The following is a 22,308-nucleotide window of genomic DNA, read 5'->3' on the forward strand; positions in this document are numbered from 1 at the left end:
ATACATGCATATTGTATATATATATTTATATATATATATATATATATATATATATATATATATATATATATATATGAACATATCAATATATATGTATATATATGTATATATATATATATATATATGAACATATCAATATATATGTATATATATATATGAAAAATATTCATATATATAAAAAAAAATCATATACATGTGTATATTTATACATAAACATATAATACATATACATGTACATACATACATACATGTATGAAAATATATCTATATACATATAAATGCATACATTAATTTATTTTTCTGAAGAGTTACGGTCGCATTGAAAGCTATGGAAAGACTTATTGTTTCTTGTTTCGTTAATGAAATATATCCAGGAAACAAAAAGTACTGCGCAAACTGCGACGCGTAAAATAATGCATACATATATGTTCCATACCACAAAAAGTGTCTGAATCATCGAGGAAAATTTCACTTTCATTTTTTGGTTCACTAAAGTAAATTGAAATGTTAGTACCCTTCTTTATATACCGTGTATACATCCATACACATGCAAATGTACACTCACACCCGTCCACACGGATAAAAAATACACATACATAGGGTCTGGTTAAGGAGGCTAGAGATTTCCTTTATTGTTTTCAACGTGTTATTACACTTTTTTAATAAATTATACAAGGACCCGAGTAATTTTGTGTAATGAAAAAGTTATCCTTCAAAATAGTTTTCTGTGATTATAATAGAGATTTCGTTTTCTTTGAACTCTTTCATATGATGGTAGACTATTATATAAGCAAGACTATGATAATAAAAATTAATTGAATATCATATTGGGTAATAGAAATGAAAATACTACGCATTCATAAGTAAAACCGACGTGAACCGGATAACTATATTATGCTGAAACGAAATCAGTCACTTGTTCTAATTTGACTATCTATTATCATTAGTAGTACATGATAGATTGTAGTCAGCGTGCGATATAAGCTCGCATTTCCCTAGGCCAACGGTATCGTGACCTATCATGGATGCTGCAAGTTCAATAATCAAAGTAAATATGCGTCTTTCTCCATAAATAAACCTCTCGCTTAGAAAAAATAACAACTTCTCGAACACAAGTGTTTTTAAAGATAACACTCCCTTCCTGAGATCAGCAGTCACCTGGGCGTCAGGAATGCAGAGAGGGAGCAATATTCTACTCGGTTATGATGGGAATGAAGTCTTATCCGCCATATTTCTTCTCCCTCTACTTCTCCTTTATCACCATCATCTACTCCTTTTTCATCTCCATCAGCTACTTGTTATTCATATTTATCTTTCTACTTCTACGTTTACTTTCCTATTTCTTCATTCTCTTCTTCTCCTTCTCCCCCTTCTTCTTCTACTCATCATCATCAAAGATATTATTAACTACCCTGCCATTAAAATCCGATGGGGATTCCCTTTTTAGGGGAGGGGGTAGGGGGCTATGGGGGAATTCGTTCATATTAGGCATATTAAAGGGTCAAAAGCGAAAAAAATCCGTTATTCGATCTTGGGAGATTCAATCCATTATTGAGGAAACTAACGAACGAACGAATCCCCACAACCCCATCTTAATAAACGCAAAAACTACCACAAACATGGCTCCTAACCTGGAATGCTTCGCCACATCTCCCCCGTCCTACCCCATCCCCCCTCCCTCCGTCACTATATAAACAAGGCCGCTTTTCCGGCCCGACTTCTTCAACCAAAGATATTTTCGATGTTCTGTACTTTTAAATATATACATTGGCTTTACCTTAAGGAGTGGTTGAGAAGTGACAGATCTCTGCAGCTGAAACACGGTTATTCTGCATTTCACTGAATTGTGAGGTATCCTTGAGATCGTAATAATCTAATTAAGAATTCCGGTATTTCTTAAAGATAGCGAAGCACCCAAAACCAGGGTATCATGCGACCCCCAAAACCCAGACCTAACCTTTCCTACCTTCTATTTATTTCTTAGGCAGAGGGACATGCCCCATTGTGCCCCACTTTATCAACGCCGCGCTAAATTATAGAAAACGGACAATAAGAACTGCACCTGTGTTGCTCATGGCTCTATTCCTTATGCTCTATAAAATGACGTCTATTTATCTCTCTCTAAGCTTTGCTCTCGATAACATTAACCAAAAAAGAAACATAAATAGCACTGTAAACAAACTTTCACTTCCGAAATGAAAAATCAGTATTGTGATAAGCTGTAGACAACTGATTCATAGAACTGTCAACTTTACCGCTAGATGGCTGCACATGCACAGCGTAAGTATGTAACAAGTATTACTAGTGAAAAAGTGCGTATCATGATAATATAGAACGCATACTTTATCTAAGGAATTTACTTTTGATAAATGCTTATTTCATTATAATCTGAAATATATCAGTATAGATATAGAGTTCAGTTTCTTATGAAGGGACAATGATTGCCCGTGATAAGCTACACTCGCTTCGAGGCGAAGGTAGACTGGACGTAGTACTACAATATGATCTTGAATTTTCTTCAAGTCGGTGTGTTTTTTTGCACACACACACGCGCGCGCGCGCGCGCGCATATATATATATATATGTATATATGTATATATATATTCATATATTTGATATATATATGTATATATTTATATATGTGTGTATCTATACATACACACATACAGAAGTAGATTTTCATATTCTATTTTTTGGGGCAGGAGTTCATTTTTCGTGTAAGTTTTATTAAAATTAATTTACCGTGTCCCTCTAATAAAGGTCAAGATAATATAGAATGATTTGTATCTACTAAAGATAGTAGTTTTTATTTTTGCTTGACATTATATTTATCGTTTTTTATATCAATATTATGTCTGTCTTTTGTTTCTTATGATTCTTTTGCTTATATAAATGAAAATCGAATCTAGTTGGGATTTTGCTGTCCACGTACTTCTTTTATTTGGTATATGTATAGGGCAACAATTAAGCCACCCGATGACCTACCTTGACCGCAAAGTCACCATAAAATTAATTATATATTGCGGGGTTTCTCGAGAGGCCATGGTGATGTCATTTGAAAAGAAATTAGCATATAAAGATGTCAATGCCAAATTGAACTAAAATTCATTGAAAAAATTGTTATAAACTAATACATGTATAGACTGAACACTTCATATTGAGGTGGCTGTTGAAGGGAAGGATCCAACTTACATATATATGCATACACATATATACATATGCATATATATAAACACACACACACACACACGCACACACACACACACACACACACACACACACACACACACACACACACACACACACACACACACACACACACACACACACACACACACACACACAAGTATGCGGTATATAAGCACACGTGGAAGCATAAACCCGTCATCTGAACAAAGGACATTTTGAATATATTTTCAAACATCCTAAGCAGTCACTCTGCAGCAATTTACACGTTGAACAAGATGCACGAACGACCTGTCATGACAAACTGTGGGCGGCAAATACTGGGTCACGTATTGTTATATATTTTGTAAACATATCTTTTATAATGTAAAATGATATACTGTCTACAGTTATCAGATATGATAAATGTCCCTTCACTTCTTCATAAATAAAAATCCATGAATTCTTTGATGAAAAGGATATTAGTGCTATGTCATGGCTGTTGTGGATTTAGTGACCACAATGACAAAGTCGTGCTGTTGAAGTACACACACAGACACAGTCACACACACACACGGAATGTGTGTATATGTATTTATATTGCATATATATATATATATATATATATATATATATATATATATATATATATTATGTATATATATGTATATATATATATATATATATATATATATATATATATATATATATATATATATATTGCATATATCTCTCTCTATCTATATATATCTATATACACACATCATGTATATAAACTGATACATGTGTACAGTAAATGAAAATTATAAATAATATGATATAATTTATTTAGGCTTAAAAACTACTCACTGAATACTAATAAAAATTGTGATAATACATATAGTACATACATACATTAATATACATACATTGTGAATATTTAAGACAGAAATGTAATAATAATAATTCTTAACATTAAAAATCTATATTTAGTAATATCACTCTACAATTAATTTCTTCCCCTCTCTTTTGGAGAGTAAGTGCACAAAGTGTCATGTTTTTTAATTGTTTTTCATATTCTGAAACCCATAATTTTTTTCTGCAATATCTATATAAACAAAGATCTTCTCTACCGGTTTAGAGATTTTTTTTCTTACATTACGTCACTTATTGTCCAATTTTTTTTTCTCTCTCTTTCCGTCACTTTCACCAGCGATTCACTTAAGAGGAGGCAACGTAAATGCTCTCTTATGTATCTTATCTCTTATGTATCTTTATTCACTCCTCTGTGGCTTTGTTTACCCGTGGTTAATGGTAGTCAATAAATAAGTTATATCTATACCATGCCTTGAGGACGATGGTATTTATGTGGTATGAGGTGTAGTTTGTGATTATGCGGTATGAGTGGACTAGTGATTTTCCCCTTTATGCGCAGATGAGGTATATCTGTGGTATTTCATGAGGTTTCGTAGTTCTAATATTTTTTTTTTCCTTATAGAATAGAACTAAGTTTGTTTCATTGATAATTCTTACTATTGGTAACTAGACACCTTTTTTCGGAATCCTCTTCGATAACTAACTTTCCCAGTTCATTAGCGTGACTAATTAACATTAATTAATTAATTAATTCATTAACGTAGATAAGTTAATGCCGTCTTATGATCAGATAGCACCTTTAGAGGATCATATGACACAGTCGAATCATCCGTTTAAGAGACCGAGACTTCACTGCGCAGGATCAGCTGACGAAGCGCGCAGGATCAGCTGACGAAGCGCGCAGGATCAGCTGACGAAGCGCGCAGGATCAGCTGACGAAGCGCGCAGGATCAGCTGACGAAGCGCGCGGGATCAGCTGACGAAGCGCGCAGGATCAGCTGACGAAGCGCGCAGGATCAGCTGACGAAGCGCGCAGGATCAGCTGACGAAGCGCGCAGGATCAGCTGACGAAGCGCGCAGGATCAGCTGACGAAGCGCGCAGGATCAGCTGACGAAGCGCGCAGGATCAGCTGACGAAGCGCGCAGGATCAGCTGACCAAGCGCGCAGGATCAGCTGACGACGCGCGCCGGATCAGCTGACGAAGCGCGCAGGATTAGACGACACCCCATTCCTGCTTGATAAAATCTGCTCCTCGCTCCCCAATCATTATAGAAGCGGCGTTGGTGTTGGTGGAGACAATTAGGGGCATGATAGAGGCATCCACCACACGGAGGCCGGACACGCCGCGGACTCTGAGGGGAAAGGGGGAGAGGAAGAGGGTTAGGTTTGGTGGTCGGTTTATGGAGTTTTTAGCGTTTTATGTATTTTTTTTATTTTTTTTTTTCTTCTGGGCTATATGTATTGTCTGTACGTAATTTCTGTACGTTAGTTTTTTTTTCTTTTTAAGCAATACATTATTACATGAGTTATTTTATAAGGAGTTTGCTTAGACAGTTACGTCACACCTAATGCCATACACGAATCATACGCCAAACACACACACACACAATCCCCCCCCCCCAAACACTACTGACCTGAGCCTATGGTCGACGACGCTGTAAGGATCGCTCACGGGCCCCATCTTGCACGTGCCGGCCGGGTGGTACGTCTGACCGGTGAAAGCCCGGGCGAAACATTCCCAGTAGGCGTCAGTCGCGAAGACCTCGTGCTCGCAACCGGGAAGAGGCTGGGGGAGGAGTGAGGGGGAAGGTGAAGGGGAGGAGTGAGGGGGAAGGTGAAGGGGAGGAGTGAGGGGGTGGTAAAGGGAGGGAGGGTGGAGGGAATGAGGGGGGGAGGGTGGAGGGGAAGGTGAAGAGGGGGAGGTAGGGAGTTGGTGTAGGGAGGGGTGAAGGGGAAGAGGGGGAGTTGGGGTGGGAGGGGAGGGGGATGGGGAGAAGTAAGGGGAAGGAGGTGGGGAGGGTGAAGGGGAAAGGGGAGGGAGGGTGAAGGGAGGAGTGAGGGGGAGGTGGGGAGGGTAGAGGAAGTGGAGGGAGGAGTGAGGGGGAAGTGGGGAGGGAGGGTGATGGGGATGGGGAGGAGTGAGGGGGGATGAAGGGGAGGTGGAGGGGAGGAGGAAGAGGGGGTAGGAAGGAAAATGGAGGAACGAGGAGGTGGGAAGGGGAGAATGGGAAGGAGAGGCGAGGAGGAAGGGGAGAAAGAGAGAAACGAGATATTAAGAGGGGTGTAGAGAAGGGGGAAGAAGAGTTAGAAATAAAAGGGGAGAGGTGTTGATGGAAGGGGAGAAGGGGAGAAAATTGGAGGCAGAAAGAGAGAGGAGAGAAGAAGAAGAGAGACAAGAATTGAAAGATGGGAACGAAGATGGAGAAAGGAAGATGGGAAAGGGAAGGGATGGGGAGATAACGAAGAGAAAAGGGAAGGAGGAGATAGGAAGCGAAGATAGAAAGGAGCCGAGGGAAAGGGAAACGAAAATAAGAAAGACAGGTGATAAGTACAGATAAGAAGGAAAAACGAGAAAAGGAGATAAATAAGAGAGATGGAGAGAGTGTGATAAAATACAACATCAAAGATAAGTGAGGATCAGTAGCCATATTATCAAGAACAAAAATGATATGAATAACAACAGCAAAGGCAATAAGTTGTGTTAACCAATTATACCATCGATATAATAATAACAAAATAATAGTTATAACAGCAAATATTATAATAACAGTAATAATGATATGGATAATAATGATATCACTAATGACCATAACTAGGCTATTAGTAGATTGCAGGAGTCACAGCAATTAAATTAACCATAAAAATTATAATAATAATATCTATCTATCAATCAATCAGTCAATCAATAAATCTATTTATCTATCTATATATCTCTATCTATCTATGTATCTATCTCAATCTGTCTATGTATCTATCTCAATCTATCTATGTATCTCTATCTATCTATCTATCTATCTATCTATCCATCTATCTATCTATGTATCTATCTCTATCTATCTATTTATCTATCTGTCTATCTAAAAATATAAACAAAGATATTTCTTAATCTGCCGGTGACGCCTTATCAATTTAATATTTTTCCTAAATCGTTTCATATCTTTCCACGCGGCAGCCTATTACCCCGAGCCGACGACGAGCCGAAGACCCAAAGGCAACTCAGCCACCTGCACCCATAAGGTCGATCTTCCCTTACCTTATCGTGGAAGCGTGTCCCGTACTCCTGCATGGCCGGTGTTTTAGCGACTTCGTGAGCAAACTTGATGCCTATATTTCAGAAAATAATGCAGAAGTAAGATTATTTCAGGGATAATTCCAACTTCTTTTAACTTATTTTTTAATAATAGATTGACTAAATTATTAAACAGATTATTTCATGGGATAATTCCAACTTCTTTAAACATTTTTTTTAATGATAGATTGACTGAATGATTAAACAGATTATTTCAAGGATTAATTCTAGTCTCTTTCAACTTATTTTTTCATGATATTTACTATATATTTAAGCTAAAAGAGACTAAGGGTTAAGAAGACTACTGGAATTGTATTCCATCCTCTGAAAATTAACCAAAAGTGAGCTTTATTTTACGGATGATTCAAATCTCCGATTTAATTCAATAAATCTCTCAAACTCTTAAACAAAAACTAAAAATCAACCAAAACTACTAGAAAAAAATCTCTTCCATGACCTCTGACCTCTTAACAAATCTATCAAACGATTGAACGCAAATGACTCAAAAAAAAAAAAAAAACAAACAAACAAACGAGAAACGTGTCTTCCCATCCCCGAAAATACTTATTTCTTAAACCAACCAATCCAAACAAGGCAAAAAACCTTCAAAAGACAACAAGAAATGACCTCTGACCTCGGATGATATTCTTGACGTCATCAGGGTGACTCAGGTAGTTAGGGTCAATCACCGGAGGGTCCTTAGGGTTGTTGGACTGCAGGGTGATGGAGCCTCGAGACTTGGCCCTCGTCAGCATGGGCGATATGCTGAAGCCTTCCTGACCCATGATGGGCGTGAAGTATTTGTAGTAGAGCTGTGGGCGAGAGAGAGAGAGAGAGTGTAGAGGCTTTAGCGTCGTATTCTCTATGTAATTCAGTGAAAAAAGAGCCTTATGATGGGTATGAAGTATTTGTAGTGGAGCTGCGGGCGAGAGGGAGAGTCCTTAGTGTCGTATTCTCTATGTAATTCAGTGAAAAAAAGAGCCTTATGATGGGCGTGAAGTATTTGTAGTAGAGCTTCGGGGGAGAGAGAGAGTGTCCTTAGTGCCGTATACTCTATGTAATTCAGTGAAAAAAAGAGCCTTATGATGGGTATGAAGTATTTGTAGTAGAGCTGCGGGCGAGAGAGAGAGAGAGAGTGTAGAATCCTTAGTGTCGTATTTTCTATGCAATTCAGTGAGAGAATGAGCCTTATGATGGGTATGAAGTATTTGTAGTAGAGCTGTGGGAGAGAGAGAGAGAGAGAGAGAGAGAGAGAGAGAGAGAGAGAGAGAGAGAGAGAGAGAGAGAGAGAGAGAGAGAGAGAGAGAGAGAGAGTGTAGAGTCTTTAATGTCGTATTCTCTATGCGATTCAGTGAGAGAAAGAGCCTTATGGTGAGCGTGAAGTATTTGTAGTAGAGCTGTGGGGGAGAGGGAGAGTCCTTAGCGTCGTATTCTCTATGTAATTCAGTGAAAAAAGAGCCTTATGATGAGCGTGAAGTATTTGTAGTAGAGCTGTTGGCAAGAGAGAGAGAGAGAGAGAGAGAGAGAGAGAGAGAGAGAGAGAGAGAGAGAGAGAGAGAGAGAGAGAGAGAGAGAGAGAGAGAGAGAGAGCGTAGAGTCTTTAGTGTCGTATTCTCTATGCGATTCAGTGGGAGAAAGAGCTTTATGGGGATTATAGCGTTGGTGGCAAGAACGTGATAACAACTACTACAATGACAATGATAATATGGCAATAGCAAAACACAACATATGCAAAGTATGTTTAATGTGAGTAATAATTTTTGTATGCGTATAAAAGGTGGTGTTTTGTCACTCTTCCCTCACCCTCCGACATTCCCCCCCCCCCTCCCATCCCTCCCTCTCCCTCCCACCTTCCCTCCCTCACCCTCTCCCACCATCCCTCCTCCCCCCCTCCCCCCTCCCCCCTCCCTACCATCCCTCACCCTCTCCCTCCCTCCCATCCCTCCCTCTCCCACCTTCCCTCCCCCTCACCTTCCTATCATAACCAATCAGATCCGGAATGGCGATGCCCTTGTCCAGCGTCGACGTCCCACCCTCCCCCTCCCTCCCTCCCTCCCCCTCTCCCACCTTCCCATCCCTCCCCCTCCACCTTCCCCCTCACCTTCCCTCCCTCCCACCCATCCCTCCCCCTCCCCCTCCACCATCTTCCCTCCCCCTCACCTTCCTATCATAACCGATCAGATCCGGAAAGTCATTCTTCCTTTACTATCCCACCTTCCCTCTCCCATTTTCCCATCCCTCTCCCTCCCACCTTCCCTCACCTTCTCCCTCACCCCTTCCCTCTCCCCTCCCTCCCTAACCCTCTCCCTCCCACCAACCCTTCCTCCCTTCCCCCCTCCCACCTTCCTTCCTTCCCCCTCACCTTCCTATCATATCCAATCAGATCCGGAATGGCGATGCCCTTGTCCAGCGTCGACGTCCCAGCGATGAAGAGGAACTGCACTTCGGGCCACAGCGGGTCTCCCTCCTCCGCCGGGATCCAAGCGTGGGCCTCGATCGCGTAGGGCGCCGAGAGGGGGCCTGCGGGAGGAGGGGAAGAGGAGGTCAGCTGTGTGTGAGGTGGTGTTAAGGCGGATTTTTTGAATGTGTGGTGTCGGGGATGCGGTGTCGGGCTTTCGAAAACCCCTCTTTTTCGCTTTTAAATGTTAATTATGACGATTTTAACATCAATTCAGGTATTTATGATGATTTTCATAATTCCTTTATTATTAATGATAATGATGAAGCTGTTTTTGGGGCATTATCTTTTTTTTTCTTTATCTTTTTTTTTTAGTAATAATAATAATAATGATGATGATAACAACAATAATATTGTATTTTCTAGTAATTATCATCTTAACTGCTATTATATATATTTTCATATATCTATATGTAACTATTCTATCTATCTATTTTTCATCTATCTATCTATCTATCTATACATCTTTATGTAAAGAGAATAACATGATAAACTATTTTAATTCCATAATTCCAATTCTATAAACTATTTCAATGTCTATAGACTATTTCTAAAAGCTATTTCTATGAATCAATTTATATTTAATTAATCTTTTTCCTCTTCTTAATTAATGTTTTTTCTCTCGCTTTTTATTTAATTTTATCATCTTTTACTTCGCCCTCAACCTCCTCCTTGGCCTCAGACCCCTCGTCTTAAGGAACCCCCTTCGTCCCACCTCGTCTTCGGAAGATGTACTCCTTCAGCGAGAAAGGGTTGGCGAGCGTGAGGAGGCTGAGTGACGTGCCCTTGGTGGTGGTCCAGGTCAGGCCGTACAAGGAGGCGTGGTCTTGGAAGTTCTGACCCACGCCCGGCAGGTCAGCGACGACGGGGATCTGCGGGCGTGAGGGAATATTGGAAGATTGGTCGGGTTTGGTTGTGGGCGTCGGATGTGTGTATTTTCGTGTCTGTGTACGTTGATGCCTGTGTACAAACATGCTTACATACATACATATATGCATACACACATACATACATACACAATATACACATATACATACATGCATACACATAGATACATATATACAAACACACACAGAGATACATACGTACACAATACACACATACACATATATGCATACACACATAGATACATACATACAAGTATACACACAGCTACATACATACAAACACACATACACACATACATACATACCTACACACTCAACATAGCCAATTTACATAGACATTCATATTTTTTTCAGGATTAACCATTAAGAAAACAACTCTCTCGCCAAACTTTCCAATCTATTACGTTTCCACATCTGTCCCACTCGCCAAAAAAACTTTCACACAAAACCAAAAAAAAACAACAACAGACAAACAAACAAACAAAAAACAAAACAAACAAAACTAAACTTGAAAATTAAACTAAACAAAACAAACAAACTAAACTCAACTTAAAAATAAAATAAAATAAAATAAATAAACTAAACCAAACTGAACTGAAACAAAAAATAAACGACCCATTAAACAAAAAAAAAAAAAAAAAAAAAAAAAAACAAGGTCAAACGAGGCCCACTTACATTGTGCTCCTGCAGGTGCCTGGCCGGTCCGATACCCGACAGCATGAGGATTTGAGGAGACGAAATGGTTCCTCCACACACGATCACCTCCCGTTTTGCTAGAGCTGTCTTGTACTGAAAACAAACCCAAAAGGATAACAATCTAGGATTTTAGTGGGTTATGTTTTTTTTCTGAGGTATAGGAATCATTTTTGTTCCTGGGGTTGTACTGAAAACAACCCCGAAAATGATAACAATTTAGGATATGGTGGGTTATGTTTTTTTCTGAGGTATAGGAATCATTTTTGTTCCTGGGGTTGTACTGAAAACAAACCCAAAAAGGATAACAATTTAGGATATAGTGGTTTATGTTTTTTTTTCTGAAGTATAGGTATCACTTTTGTTGCTGGGGTTGTACTGAAAACAAACCCAAAAAAGGATAACAATTTAGGATTTAGTGGTTTATGTTATTTTTCTGAGGTATAGGAATCACTTTTGTTCCTGGGGTTGTACTGAAAACAACCCCGAAAATGATAACAAGAGAGAGTGAGAGAGAGTGAGAGAGAGTGAGAGAGAGAGAGAGAGAGAGAGAGAGAGAGAAAGAGACAGAGAGAGAGAGAGAGAGAGAGAGAGAGAGAGAGAGAGAGAGAGAAAGAGTTAGGGAGGGGGGCTAGACAAACATTGATAGACAGATATATAAATACACAGACAGACAAAAAATATCTTACCCTTCCTTCATGCTCGAACCGCACACCTATTGCTCGCTTACGACTGTCAAATAATAACTGCAAAAAACAAATAAATTCACTTAGTTAAAAATTTCAGTCTCTATTTTGTACCGAGTAAAAATTTAAAACCTTTTTGAACATATGATGCTTCCTTATAAACGTGGTATAATGAACATCTAAATAAAGTATATCAATATTGCTTTATCACTTTGTCATGAATAAAAAAAAAAAAAAAAAAAAAAAAAAAAAGAGAGAGAGAGAGAGAGAGCGAGAGAGATTAAAAAGAGAATAAAAAAGATGTTTAAACGTGACATTAATAGGATATTTCTCTTTGAAATATACCACATGGATAAAAAATACATAACTAACAATAAAACAACAACAACGAAATAGATAAACAAAAAAAAAAAGAAATATATAAACAAAAGCAACACAAAGAAACAGATAAAAAAACACAAACAAAAGCACCAACAAATAGAGAAACAAATGCAACAGTAAAGAAATAAATAAACAAAATAAAAAACAAAGAAATATATAAACAAAAGCAAAACAAAGAACCAGACGAACAAAATAAAAAACAAATACATAAATAAACAAAATAAAAAACAAAAAAACATACAAACAAAATGAAAAACAAAACCAAAACCAAAAACAAAACAATAAACAACAACAAAAAAAAGCCATACCTGAGTAACCATGGCATTTAACACCACGTGGAGGTTCTCCCTGTCGGCTGCGGGCTTGAGGAAGGCTTCGGCTGTGGACCACCGCCAGCCGTCTCTCGTGGTCATGTCGGGGACGCTGAAGCCTAAGGAAGGGAAGGAAAAGAAGGAAAATTTTATTAAGGTAAGCTGGAAGGTAAGGTAAGGAAGGGAAGGAAAAGAAGGAAAAAAATTATAAAGGTAAGCTGGTAGGTAAGGTAAGGAAGGCAAGGAGAAGAAGGCAAAGGTGTCATTAAGGTAAGCTGGTAGGTAAGGTAAGGTAAGGAAAATATGTCATTAAGGTAATCTGGAAGGTAAGGTAAGGAAAAGAAGGAATAGATGTCATTAAGGTAAGCAGGAAGGTAAGGGGCGTGGCTCTCCTTTCGTGGGAGGTTCCGAGTGGTGTATCTGTATTTCTTTATTGTTACTTGTATTGTTTATTATTTGATTGTTGATGATTTTTGTTAGTTATATAATTTTGTTATATATATGTATATATATATATATATATATATATATATATATATATATATATATATATATATATATTGGTATTTATATAATTATGTATAGTTTTGTTAGGGATACACTTGTTAAATAACATCGTTCTATAAATAATAGTTTGTATATGATTCATTAACTTTTTTCGTGTCTATCCACCTCGTTTAGCGTAAACACAGCATAGAAAACGAGACAAAGATAAAGTGAGTTGCATCTGGAAGCGAAAACAGAAAATTTTACTCATTGGATAAACAAAACCATGGAGTTTTATTCAATGCATAAACGAAATTAAGAATTCATACTTGTTGCATAAGCTAAAACATAAATTATTACTTGTTGCATAAGCTAAAACATAAATTATTACTTGTTGCATTGGCGAATCTTTCTTTTACGCGTTGTAAAACTACGGTCTTTTTCGATGCATAAACGAAATGGGCCAAAATAGAAATGATTGCTCGTTGCATAAGGGAATTTTTTTTTTTTTTTTACTTGTTGCATAGGCCAAAATATAGATACTTATTCGTTACGTAAACAAAAAACAGAAAGTATTAGTCCTTTCTTAAGCGATTTTTTTTACTCGTTGCATAGGACAAAATAAGATTCTTCTTCGTTACATAAACAAAAACAGAGATCGTTACTCGCTGCATTAGCGAAAATATTTTTTTTACTCCTTACATAGGCCAAAATAGATTCTTATTCGTTGCATAATCGAAAACATTTTTTTTTATTCATTGCATATGTCAAAATAGGGATTCCTATTCGTTACGTAAACAAAATCAGAAATTATTACTCGTTGCATAAGCGAAAACAATTTTTATACTAATTGCATAGGCAAAAACAAAGATTCTTATTCGTTACTCAGACAAAAACAAATCATTACTTCTTGCATAAGCGAAAACATTTTTTTTACTCGTTACATAGCTCAAAACAAGAGATTCCTCTTCGTTCCATAAACAAAAAAAAAAACAAAAACAAAAAAAAACAAAAAAAAAAAAATTATCACTCGTTGCATAATCGAAAACAACCTTTTTAAAACCTCGTCGCATACTTCAAAATAAGATACCTCTTCGTTCCATAAACAAAACAAACAAACAAACAAACAAACAGATATTACTCCTCGTTGCACGGACCAAAAAAACAGGAAACCTCGCTGATTGCATAACCTCTACAAAAAACAAACAAACAAACAAACAAACAGAAATTACTCCTTGTCGCTCGGACCAAAAAAGCAGGAAACCTCGCTGATTGCATAACCTCTACAAAAAACAAACAAACAAACAAACAAACAGAAATTACTCCTCGTCGCACGGACCAAAAAAGCAGGAAACCTCGCTGATTGCATAACCTCTACAAAAACAAACAAACAAACAAACAAACAGAAATTACTCCTCGTCGCACGGACCAAAAAAGCAGGAAACCTCGCTGATTGCATAACCTCTACAAAAACAAACAAACAAACAAACAGAAATTACTCCTCGTCGCACGGACCAAAAAAGCAGGAAACCTCGCTGATTGCATAACCTCTACAAAAAACAAACAAACAAACAAACAAACAGAAATTATTCCTCGTTGCACGGACCAAAAAAACAGGAAACCTCGCTGATTGCATAACCTCTACAAAAACAAACAAACAAACAAACAAACAGAAATTACTCCTCGTCGCACGGACCAAAAAAGCAGGAAACCTCGCTGATTGCATAACCTCTACAAAAAACAAACAAACAAACAAACAAACAGAAATTACTCCTCGTCGCACGGACCAAAAAAGCAGGAAACCTCGCTGATTGCATAACCTCTACAAAAACAAACAAACAAACAAACAAACAGAAATTACTCCTCGTTGCACGGACCAAAAAAACAGGAAACCTCGCTGATTGCATAACCTCTACAAAAACAAACAAACAAACAAACAAACAAACAAACAGAAATTACTCCTCGTTGCACGGACCAAAAAAGCAGGAAACCTCGCTGATTGCATAACCTCTACAAAAACAAACAAACAAACAAACAGAAATTACTCCTCGTTGCACGGACCAAAAAAGCAGGAAACCTCGCTGATTGCATAACCTCTACAAAAACAAACAAACAAACAAACAAACAAACAGAAATTACTCCTCGTTGCACGGACCAAAAAAACAGGAAACCTCGCTGATTGCATAACCTCTACAAAAACAAACAAACAAACAAACAAACAAACAAACAGAAATTACTCCTCGTTGCACGGACCAAAAAAGCAGGAAACCTCGCTGATTGCATAACCTCTACAAAAACAAACAAACAAACAAACAGAAATTACTCCTCGTTGCACGGACCAAAAAAACAGGAAACCTCGCTGATTGCATAACCTCAACAAAAACAAACAAACAAACAAACAGAAATTACTCCTCGTCGCACGGACCAAAAAAACAGGAAACCTCGCTGATTGCATAACCTCTACAAAAACAAACAAACAAACAAACAAACAAACAAACAGAAATTACTCCTCGTCGCACGGACCAAAAAAACAGGAAACCTCGCTGATTGCATAACCTCTACAAAAACAAACAAACAAACAAACAAACAGAAATTACTCCTCGTTGCACGGACCAAAAAAGCAGGAACTCGCTGATTGCATAACCTCTACAAAAACAAACAAACAAACAAACAGAAATTACTCCTCGTTGCACGGACCAAAAAAGCAGGAAACCTCGCTGATTGCATAACCTCTACAAAAACAAACAAACAAACAAACAAACAGAAATTACTCCTCGTCGCACGGACCAAAAAAGCAGGAAACCTCGCTGATTCCATAACCTCTACAAAAACAAACAAACAAACAAACAAACAGAAATTACTCCTCGTCGCACGGACCAAAAAAGCAGGAAACCTCGCTGATTGCATAACCTCTACAAAAACAAACAAACAAACAGAAATTATTCCTCGTTGCACGGACCAAAAAAGCAGGAAACCTCGCTGATTGCATAACCTCTTCAAAAACAAACAAACAAACAAACAAACAGAAATTTCTCCTCGTTGCACGGACCAAAAAAGCAGGAAACCTCGCTGATTGCATAACCTCTACAAAAACAAACAAACAAACAAACAAACAAACAGAAATTACTCCTCGTTGCACGGACCAAAAAAACAGGAAACCTCGCTGATTGCATAACCTCTACAAAAACAAACAAACAAACAAACAAACAGAAATTACTCCTCGCCGCACGGACCAAAAAAACAGGAAACCTCGCTGATTGCATAACCTCTACAAAAACAAACAAACAAACAAACAGAAATTACTCCTCGTCGCACGGACCAAAAAAACAGGAAACCTCGCTGATTGCATAACCTCTACAAAAACAAACAAACAAACAAACAAACAGAAATTACTCCTCGTTGCACGGACCAAAAAAGCAGGAAACCTCGCTGATTGCATAACCTCTACAAAAACAAACAAACAAACAAACAAACAGAAATTACTCCTCGTTGCACGGACCAAAAAAACAGGAAACCTCGCTGATTGCATAACCTCTACAAAAACAAACAAACAAACAAACAGAAATTATTCCTCGTTGCACGGACCAAAAAAACAGGAAACCTCGCTGATTGCATAACCTCTACAAAAACAAACAAACAAACAAACAAACAAACAAACAGAAATTACTCCTCGTCGCACGGACCAAAAAAGCAGGAAACCTCGCTGACTGCATAACCTCTACAAAAACAAACAAACAAACAAACAAACAGAAATTACTCCTCGTCGCACGGACCAAAAAAGCAGGAAACCTCGCTGATTGCATAACCTCTACAAAAACAAACAAACAAACAAACAAACAGAAATTACTCCTCGTCGCACGGACCAAAAAAGCAGGAAACCTCGCTGACTGCATAACCTCTACAAAAACAAACAAACAAACAAACAAACAAACAAACAGAAATTACTCCTCGTCGCACGGACCAAAAAAGCAGGAAACCTCGCTGATTGCATAACCTCTACAAAAAACAAACAAACAAACAAACAAACAGAAATTACTCCTCGTCGCACGGACCAAAAAAACAAGAAACCTCGCTGATTGCATAACCTCTACAAAAAACAAACAAACAAACAAACAAACAGAAATTACTCCTCGTCGCACGGACCAAAAAACAAGAAACCTCGCTGATTGCATAACCTCTACAAAAACAAACAAACAAACAAACAAACAAACAGAAATTACTCCTCGTTGCACGGACCAAAAAAAACAAGAAACCTCGCTGATTGCATAACCTCTACAAAAACAAACAAACAAACAAACAAACAAACAGAAATTACTCCTCGTCGCACGGACCAAAAAAAACAAGAAACCTCGCTGATTGCATAACCTCTACAAAAACAAACAAACAAACAAACAGAAATTACTCCTCGTTGCACGGACCAAAAAAGCAGGAAACCTCGCTGATTGCATAACCTCTACAAAAACAAACAAACAAACAAACAAACAGAAATTACTCCTCGTCGCACGGACCAAAAAAGCAGGAAACCTCGCTGATTGCATAACCTCTACAAAAACAAACAAACAAACAAACAAACAGAAATTACTCCTCGTCGCACGGACCAAAAAAACAGGAAACCTCGCTGATTGCATAACCTCTACAAAAACAAACAAACAAACAAACAAACAGAAATTACTCCTCGCCGCACGGACCAAAAAAACAAGAAACCTCGCTGATTGCATAACCTCAACAAAAACAAACAAACAAACAAACAAACAAACAGAAATTACTCCTCGTCGCACGGACCAAAAAAGCAGGAAACCTCGCTGATTGCATAACCTCTACAAAAACAAACAAACAAACAAACAAACAAACAGAAATTACTCCTCGTCGCACGGACCAAAAAAGCAGGAAACCTCGCTGATTGCATAACCTCTACAAAAACAAACAAACAAACAAACAGAAATTATTCCTCGTTGCACGGACCAAAAAAACAAGAAACCTCGCTGATTGCATAACCTCTACAAAAACAAACAAACAAACAAACAAACAAACAGAAATTACTCCTCGTCGCACGGACCAAAAAAGCAGGAAACCTCGCTGATTGCATAACCTCTACAAAAACAAACAAACAAACAAACAGAAATTACTCCTCGTTGCACGGACCAAAAAAAGCAGGAAACCTCGCTGATTGCATAACCTCTACAAAAACAAACAAACAAACAAACAAACAAACAGAAATTACTCCTCGTTGCACGGACCAAAAAAACAGGAAACCTCGCTGATTGCATAACCTCTACAAAAACAAACAAACAAACAAACAAACAAACAAACAGAAATTACTCCTCGTTGCACGGACCAAAAAAACAGGAAACCTCGCTGATTGCATAACCTCTACAAAAACAAACAAACAAACAAACAGAAATTATTCCTCGTCGCACGGACCAAAAAAACAGGAAACCTCGCTGATTGCATAACCTCTACAAAAACAAACAAACAAACAAACAGAAATTACTCCTCGTCGCACGGACCAAAAAAACAGGAAACCTCGCTGATTGCATAACCTCTACAAAAACAAACAAACAAACAAACAAACAAACAAACAGAAATTACTCCTCGTCGCACGGACCAAAAAAACAGGAAACCTCGCTGATTGCATAACCTCTACAAAAACAAACAAACAAACAAACAAACAAACAAACAGAAATTACTCCTCGTTGCACGGACCAAAAAAACAGGAAACCTCGCTGATTGCATAACCTCTACAAAAACAAACAAACAAACAAACAGAAATTACTCCTCGTTGCACGGACCAAAAAAAGCAGGAAACCTCGCTGATTGCATAACCTCTACAAAAACAAACAAACAAACAAACAAACAAACAGAAATTACTCCTCGTTGCACGGACCAAAAAAACAGGAAACCTCGCTGATTGCATAACCTCTACAAAAACAAACAAACAAACAAACAAACAAACAAACAGAAATTACTCCTCGTTGCACGGACCAAAAAAGCAGGAAACCTCGCTGATTGCATAACCTCTACAAAAACAAACAAACAAACAAACAGAAATTACTCCTCGTTGCACGGACCAAAAAAACAGGAAACCTCGCTGATTGCATAACCTCAACAAAAACAAACAAACAAACAAACAGAAATTACTCCTCGTCGCACGGACCAAAAAAACAGGAAACCTCGCTGATTGCATAACCTCTACAAAAACAAACAAACAAACAAACAAACAAACAAACAGAAATTACTCCTCGTCGCACGGACCAAAAAAACAGGAAACCTCGCTGATTGCATAACCTCTACAAAAACAAACAAACAAACAAACAAACAGAAATTACTCCTCGTTGCACGGACCAAAAAAGCAGGAACTCGCTGATTGCATAACCTCTACAAAAACAAACAAACAAACAAACAGAAATTACTCCTCGTTGCACGGACCAAAAAAGCAGGAAACCTCGCTGATTGCATAACCTCTACAAAAACAAACAAACAAACAAACAAACAGAAATTACTCCTCGTCGCACGGACCAAAAAAGCAGGAAACCTCGCTGATTCCATAACCTCTACAAAAACAAACAAACAAACAAACAAACAGAAATTACTCCTCGTCGCACGGACCAAAAAAGCAGGAAACCTCGCTGATTGCATAACCTCTACAAAAACAAACAAACAAACAGAAATTATTCCTCGTTGCACGGACCAAAAAAGCAGGAAACCTCGCTGATTGCATAACCTCTTCAAAAACAAACAAACAAACAAACAAACAGAAATTTCTCCTCGTTGCACGGACCAAAAAAGCAGGAAACCTCGCTGATTGCATAACCTCTACAAAAACAAACAAACAAACAAACAAACAAACAGAAATTACTCCTCGTTGCACGGACCAAAAAACAGGAAACCTCGCTGATTGCATAACCTCTACAAAAACAAACAAACAAACAAACAAACAGAAATTACTCCTCGTCGCACGGACCAAAAAAGCAGGAAACCTCGCTGATTGCATAACCTCTACAAAAACAAACAAACAAACAAACAGAAATTACTCCTCGTCGCACGGACCAAAAAAACAGGAAACCTCGCTGATTGCATAACCTCTACAAAAACAAACAAACAAACAAACAAACAGAAATTACTCCTCGTTGCACGGACCAAAAAAGCAGGAAACCTCGCTGATTGCATAACCTCTACAAAAACAAACAAACAAACAAACAAACAGAAATTACTCCTCGTTGCACGGACCAAAAAAACAGGAAACCTCGCTGATTGCATAACCTCTACAAAAACAAACAAACAAACAGAAATTATTCCTCGTTGCACGGACCAAAAAAGCAGGAAACCTCGCTGATTGCATAACCTCTACAAAAACAAACAAACAAACAAACAAACAGAAATTTCTCCTCGTTGTACGGACCAAAAAAGCAGGAAACCTCGCTGATTGCATAACCTCTTCAAAAACAAACAAACAAACAAACAAACAAACAGAAATTACTCCTCGTTGCACGGACCAAAAAAACAGGAAACCTCGCTGATTGCATAACCTCAACAAAAACAAACAAACAAACAAACAAACAGAAATTACTCCTCGTTGCACGGACCAAAAAAGCAGGAAACCTCGCTGATTGCATAACCTCTACAAAAACAAACAAACAAACAAACAAACAGAAATTACTCCTCGTTGCACGGACCAAAAAAGCAGGAAACCTCGCTGATTGCATAACCTCTACAAAAACAAACAAACAAACAGAAATTATTCCTCGTTGCACGGACCAAAAAAGCAGGAAACCTCGCTGACTGCATAACCTCTACAAAAACAAACAAACAAACAAACAAACAGAAATTACTCCTCGTTGCACGGACCAAAAAACAAGAAACCTCGCTGATTGCATAACCTCTTCCGCTCCCTCATCCCGCATTCTGGTCAGAGGCGGCCGTCCACTCCAACAGGTTCCGTCGGAGAAAAGTTCAAGGGGAAGGTCTCAAGGCGGAAGGTGATATGCTTTTAGGAAGGGGAGAGTTATTGCGGGGAGGAGGGAGGTGGTGGTGGGGGAAGGGGAGTTAGGGGAAAGGAGAGGGGGAAGGGGAAAAGGTGGAAGGGTAAGAGGGGAAGGAGGAGGAGGAGGAGGAGGATGAAGAAGGGGGGGAGCAGGAGGAAAACGAGCGTGGGGGGGGAAGAGGAGGAAGAGGAAGGGAATGGGGAAGAGGAGGAGGAGGAGGAGGAGCAAGAGGGGGGACAAGGTTAGGAAGAGGAAGAAGAGGAGAAGGAGGAGAACGAAGAGAAAGAAGAAGAAGAAGAGGGTGTAGGGAAAGGGGAAGAGGAAGGGAGGAAGAGGGAGAAAGAGTAGCAGCAGCATCATCAGGAGGAGGAAGAGGAATGAAGAGGAGGAGGAGGAGGAGGAGGGAAGGGGGGAAGAGGGAGAAAGAGGAGCAGCAGCATCATCAGGAGGAGGAAGAGGAATGAAGAGGAGGAGGAGGAGGAGGAGGGAAGGGGGGAAGAGGGAGAAAGAGGAGCAGTAGCATCAGGAGGAGGAAGAGGAATGAAGAGGAGGAGGAGGAGGAGGGGGGGAGGGGGCCATCCGGGGGTAGTGCGGGCACGGTGAACGTTGGCACTCGTTCATCCTAGACTGGTTTTCGAGTGCAGGTTCCCGAGAGCGTGGGAGCCTCCGGGCACCTCCCTTGACCTTGACCTTGTTCCTGAGAGCGTGGGAGCCTCCGGGCACCTCCCTTGACCTTGATCTTGTTTCGAGGGCGTGAGAGCGGCCGATGTGACGGCATCCATCAGCGGAAGAATTAAGAGAACGCCGATATAGTTTAGGAAATCGTTAGGTCAACAGAAGGCTGTTTCGCAACTCGTTAAGCCTCGCGCGACACTAAGACGGGGATAGGCTAGGTCAGTAGCAACTGGAGGAGGTGTCATGGCGTCTGACTCTATTTTTAGAAACAAACAAACAAACAAACACTTGGGGTTTATTTTGATGACGTCACAAAAGTTACGGATGCTTTGTGAATATGGTCGATCATTTGGGTCTCTTCAATTAAAAAATAAAGGAAAATCGTTATTTTAATGGTTATATTTTCATTGAGAAAGCATCAAAACAGGCGCCATGACAC

At 38.9% G+C, this 22,308-nt stretch overlaps 1 protein-coding gene across 2 annotated transcripts in view; it reads right to left on the reverse strand.

Annotated features, from left to right (window-relative positions):
- Window positions 1-4,780: 4,780 nt before the first annotated feature.
- Window positions 4,781-22,308, reverse strand: part of LOC113802745 (glucose dehydrogenase [FAD, quinone]) — a 95,839-nt gene continuing 78,311 nt past the window's right edge. For both annotated transcript variants that reach the window (XM_070130733.1, XM_070130732.1), the window contains 9 exons: window positions 12,724-12,845; window positions 12,038-12,094; window positions 11,331-11,444; window positions 10,484-10,640; window positions 9,673-9,830; window positions 7,945-8,122; window positions 7,275-7,345; window positions 5,656-5,807; window positions 4,781-5,373 (listed from right to left, as the gene is read on the reverse strand). In XM_070130733.1, the coding sequence (XP_069986834.1) occupies window positions 5,235-5,373; window positions 5,656-5,807; window positions 7,275-7,345; window positions 7,945-8,122; window positions 9,673-9,830; window positions 10,484-10,640; window positions 11,331-11,444; window positions 12,038-12,094; window positions 12,724-12,845 (1,148 nt within the window). In that variant the 3' untranslated portion in view covers window positions 4,781-5,234. The remainder of the gene's footprint in view (window positions 5,374-5,655; window positions 5,808-7,274; window positions 7,346-7,944; window positions 8,123-9,672; window positions 9,831-10,483; window positions 10,641-11,330; window positions 11,445-12,037; window positions 12,095-12,723; window positions 12,846-22,308) is intronic.

This window comes from Penaeus vannamei, chromosome 15 (assembly GCF_042767895.1).
Source record: "Penaeus vannamei isolate JL-2024 chromosome 15, ASM4276789v1, whole genome shotgun sequence".
NCBI lineage: Eukaryota > Metazoa > Arthropoda > Malacostraca > Decapoda > Penaeidae > Penaeus > Penaeus vannamei.